Source organism: Sinocyclocheilus rhinocerous, unplaced genomic scaffold (assembly GCF_001515625.1).
Source record: "Sinocyclocheilus rhinocerous isolate Xijiao unplaced genomic scaffold, SAMN03320098_v1.1 scaffold1295, whole genome shotgun sequence".
Taxonomy (NCBI): Eukaryota; Metazoa; Chordata; class Actinopteri; order Cypriniformes; family Cyprinidae; genus Sinocyclocheilus; species Sinocyclocheilus rhinocerous.
The window spans coordinates 186672-191990 of NW_015660499.1; the positions used below are offsets into that span (position 1 = coordinate 186672).

At 37.6% G+C, this 5319-nt stretch overlaps 1 protein-coding gene across 1 annotated transcript in view; it reads right to left on the bottom strand.

The window, feature by feature from the left end:
- Window positions 1–4944, bottom strand: part of susd1 (sushi domain containing 1) — a gene marked incomplete at its 5' end in the record, with an annotated part of 11761 nt that extends 6817 nt beyond the window's left edge. The window contains 7 exons of the mRNA XM_016534342.1: window positions 534–713; window positions 799–978; window positions 1212–1391; window positions 2138–2290; window positions 3747–3896; window positions 3980–4123; window positions 4854–4944. Coding sequence (XP_016389828.1) covers window positions 534–713; window positions 799–978; window positions 1212–1391; window positions 2138–2290; window positions 3747–3896; window positions 3980–4123; window positions 4854–4944 — 1078 coding nt within the window. The remainder of the gene's footprint in view (window positions 1–533; window positions 714–798; window positions 979–1211; window positions 1392–2137; window positions 2291–3746; window positions 3897–3979; window positions 4124–4853) is intronic.
- Between the last annotated feature and the right edge of the window lie 375 nt (window positions 4945–5319).

The following is a 5319-nucleotide window of genomic DNA, read 5'->3' on the forward strand; positions in this document are numbered from 1 at the left end:
GCCCGGGGAGCAGTTGGGGGTTCGGTGCCTTGCTCAAGGGCACCTCAGTCGTGGTATTGAAGGTGGAAGAGAGCGCTGTACATTCACTCCCCCCACTTCCAATTCCTGCCGGTACGAGACTCGAACCCGCAACCTTTGGGTTACGAGTCCGACTCTCTAACCATTAGGCCACGACTTCCCCAAATTAAGGTTATTTATTGCCATCAATGGTTTCACGAAGAACCTTTAACATCCCTTTATGGTGGAAAAAAGGTTCTTTAGATTATTAAAATGTTATTTACATCAAGAAAAAAAGGTTCTTTTAAGAACTGTTCACTAAAAGGTTCTTTGGGGAACCAAAAATGGTTCTTCTGTGGCATCGCTGTGAAAGCCTCTCTCTTGAAACCTTTATATTTAAGAGTGTAGGGAAGAAATTCACACAGCTTTGGAATGACACAACGGTGAATAAATGATGACAGCATTTTCATTTTTTGTGAATTATAACTTTAAAACTTTCTTCAGACATTAAAAAAATTGGACACAATTCTCTGTACCTTCACAAGAATAGTCTGGGTTACTCCACTGACCGTCACTTTCACACACAGACATATTTCCTGTATCCAAACTGCGATATCCAACATCACAGTCATACAGAGCCACAGAACCAATCTTACTGACACCGTTCCAGAACAACACTGAGTGAGGCAGGACCGGAGGAGAACCGCACTGTATCTCTAAACACACACAAACACAAGCTCCACAGATTCGTTGCAGAATCAGCATCATATTTCTGTGGGCATAATAAACAGAAGCAGATACCTTCACACTGGAAGTCAGGACGGCTCCATGTCCCACGAGCAGTACACACCGATACATTCTCACGCCCACTGTTATAAAAATGTGGCTCACACACATACAGCGCCAATGATCCCATGCGTGAGATGTTATTCCAAACCGTTTTTGACTGAGGAAAAACGTGAGGCTCCCCACAGTCCACTTCTACGTAAAAATTGATTACAATTTGTCAGGCAGGTGACAGTAAAAATGTGCAATGAATGTGCAAAGGACTGTCTCAACTAAAGGGGTCAAACCCAGCCCTGCATTTGTGTGTGTGCATGTTGAAATCACATTATGGAAACAAAATGAGTGGTGAATATCATTTCATGTTGACTTTAGTGCATTGCACTTAATTCAAGATCTGGCAGACTGATTAGCACAAACGTAAACTTTACCTTCGCAGACCAGACTGGGTCCGTGCCACTCTCCATCCAGACCACAGACTGAAGAATTCTGTCCTCCCTTCCGCTGAAATCCCTCCCTGCAGCTGTACTGGAGTTCACTGTTGTAGTGTGTGATCGTGGCGGAGAGCTGCTCAGCATGGAGGACTGATGGAGGAGACCCACAGTCTATCACTATAGAAAACACGCACACAAAAACAGATCCATTACTTCAATAGAATTTAACATTAATATTAACATTAAACACACACACACTTGTGTGTTAATTTGGGTTACTCGGGTGATCTGGATAGTTACTAGAGCATTACTAGATGGTTGACGAGCAAAAAGTCTATTATACTTTGGTATCTAGTCTAAATATTTCAGGTCCCTCCTCTGTTTTGTAAATCTGTTTTATTCAGTGAAAAAAGCACACCTCCCCTCAATAAGCCACGCAATTTGAAGTAAAATTAATCTCTTAACAGATATTAATAATATATATATATATATATATATATATATATATATATAATATACAGTACTGTTCAACAGTTTGTGGTAGGTTTTGATTTTTTTTACAGCTGTAGTATTATGAAACATTTAAAGACATGTGACTAAAACACAGAGGCCTGGTTTCACAGACAAGGTTTAGACTAAGCCAGGATTAGCCCATAGTTCAATTAGGACATTTAAGTCATTTTTATAAACGTGCTTTAGAAAAAACATTACTGGTGTGCATCTTGAGACAAAACAAAGGCACTGATATATTTTAAGATCAATCGGTGCAAGTTTCTTTCAATTGAAACAGCTCGGAATTACATTTTAGTCTGGGACTAGGCTTAAGCCTTGTCTGTGAAACCGGGGGAGAGAGTGTTCTTGTAAATGAGGTGATATTTCTACAGAGGTTTTATTTATGTAAAGTGCAATGGCTCTGTTCTTACCCTTGCAGTAAGCTGCATCCCGGTTTGGATTAAAGGGTTCTGACCCATCCTGGACTGTGTAACCCGTCTGACAGGAGCAGGTGAAATCTCCCTCTGTGTTGTGACAGAGACCTCCTTCCCCACAGACCCCCTGCACACCACACTCGTCTATATCTACATACAAAAACAACATCATGGAGTTCATGCCCGTTCAAAATTATTAGGGGCCGAGCCCCACAGGGGAGCTCATGCAGGGTCTAATTGCATAATTTTTATGATTTCCACCCGACAAAATGTGTTTTTACACTTCTTCTCCTTCAAATTTTGTACAATCTTTCCCAAATTTTGCTCAGATTATCAAAGTTCTCTTTTTTCTATATTTAAAATCATTCCTGAGAAATGATTTCACAAATTTGACGAAAAGTGAAATTGAGGCTACATCTCTGCAATGTTTTAGCATTCTTATAATAACCACAACCAAAAGTTACCTGCACATATTTGGCACAGCACCACCTACTGGTCATAAGGTATGAAAAAGCATTTTTTGCTCATAACTTAATAATGAGACTAGTCTCTTCTTTAGATTCATTCTACATGCCAAATTTTGACTTGATACCTAATTTTCCAATGTTCGACCATTTAAAAATTTGTCGTAAAATGCTATATTTTATGAATGCACTGGCACATTGTTACAAGATTCGGTATGTGTCATAAGTGGCATGGCCTTGAAGGTACTAGAAAAGTTTTTTTAATTTTTTTTATTACATTGAAATGTCAAATTTCACCGAATTTTGCTCAGATGAATATGAGGCTGAGCAGAAAGAGAGTTACTTTTTTTGCTCATTTTCTGTCATTTTTTTTTTATATTCAAAATAGTTCCTCAGAACTGGTTTCACAAATTTGGTGGTGTCTACACCAAAGTGGACATTAGATATCTGCAACGCTTTCACGTATCAAGACAAAATTTGGTACTCCTGAGGGTACATGCACAGTTTCTGGAAAGTGCCACCTACTGGTCAAGAAATTAGAAAAATAGATTTTTGTTAGTAATTCTGCTCATTCCATTTTAAACCACTTTGCCAAAAACAATCACCATAATGTTTCAATCAATTCAACTTTATGTGGTTGGTGGTCTTGGCTTGACCACATAATTGCTGCTTGCGTGTTCCCTACTGAAATCACCATAACAGGACCTTTTATGATGCCGTTTTAATCACTCAATAAATCTAAGATTATGAGAATAAAGTCCAAGCAATACAGGATTAAAGTTCTAAAATTGTAAGAAAATGTGGCAGTAATTAGTTTAAATGACTATTTTATTGTGCCGTGACGTAGATTTCTCAGTTTTTAGTGTTTTACTTGTCCATTAATGTATTTTCACACATTCACACTCGAAGCAACTCCCATTTAACATTGTTTAGCCACAGTGGTGCAATACGTTTTGCAGAACTTGTTAACAAATTAAGCCATTCAGGATATATCACTTGCAAAAGCACGTTCACACCCTTCCTGCAACATCTCTGCACCTCCAGTGTTTCAGTCAGGAAACAACAACATTATGGGGAAGACGTGCTGGAGCTCGAGTGACACGGCTCTACAAATGCATTCATTTACTTAAATGAAAGCTCACCATGGCAGTACGTTCCATCATTGGGTATGAATGTGTTCATGTGATTGGATGGGCTGTAGCCTGTGAGACAGGTGCAGTAATAGCTGCCATACGTGTTGTGACACTTGGTGTGATCGCCACAGATTTGACCCAGCTGACACTCATCTTTATCTGTATTAAAACAAATATAAAATATAAGTTGATCAATCAAAAAGGGTTGCTCAGCTATTAAACAGTTCTCAGGATAATCAAACCTTGGCAGTAAGTCCTCCCGTTGCCGACAAACCCATACATACAGTTGCACACTTTCCCCCCAGATCCGTCGGTTTTATCATCACAGGTGGCGTTTTGATGGCAAGAGGCACAAACATCCACTGTGTCTGCCTTCACTCTTATGTCTGAGGAGAAGAGTGAAAAACCTGGATTAACATTTCCAATTTAAAATGAGAATACATACTGACATGCATGCTTCTAACATGTTAGATTTACAATTATTTAAATGCATGTTACTTCAATAACACAGTATAAAAGATCAATATTTAGTAATATTTATTCATATATGTGCAATGCATTACATTTAAGTATTCGTATTACTGTATATATAAAATAAAAAAAATCTGGGATTTTTTAAACCTGATTAAAACCTGAAATTTACTGTTATATCAGAGAAGAGTGAAAACCCTGGATTAACATTTCCATTTTGAAATGAGAAAGCTGATGCAAACTTCTAAAATGTTATATTTAGATCATTTTAGATGTTCATAATTTTAAGATGATATATTTTTAAAGATTTTCAATAGTATAATTTGTAATTTATAATATTTGTGACCCTGGACCACAAATCCAGTCTCAAGTCGCTGGGGTATATTTGTAGCAATAGCCAAAAATACATTGTATGGGTCAAAATTATAGATTTTTCTTTTATGATAAAAAAAATTATCACTCTTGAATGTTTGGGCTCCATTGGATCTACTGTAAATACTAAATGTACAATATATAATGTTAAAAAAACTATTTTGTCAATCAATAATTGTATTATTTCAAGGATTATATCATTTTATTCCAATCTCTTGTGACTGTGTATTTAAAAATATATTTGCAAATTGTGATTAATTGTTTGATACTGACCTTTAAAGAGGCTTTGAATCATCAGAAAGCATAAGGCCGCTTGTACGACAGTCATCGCTGTTTTTCTCTCATCTGTTCCGGCGAACTCAGAATATCATGTTCTGTTCCACATTTCTCCTAATTTCCCCTTAAAGACCCTCCTCCTCCATTCTGAACTCTGTTGATAGTGGTGAATGAGTTAGTTGAGGTCAAGCACATCTCCTCTCAGCTTTCTGTGCGGTTTGTAATGAACGTCTGTTATCCTCAGCGCTGACACATTCAGTTAAATGTCGCTCTGTAAGAGAGGGAACCTGCTCATTCTTATGGCCACAGAAACTGACGCATCACTGGCCACATGCTGATTATTGCTATTTTTGGTTGCTGTTTATGAAGGCTGCCAAACTGCTGTGAATACACCCATCATTAATTTCCGCTGATGAGCTATCTATAAAAAAATCATTATGCTATTTAAAAATATTATAAAACA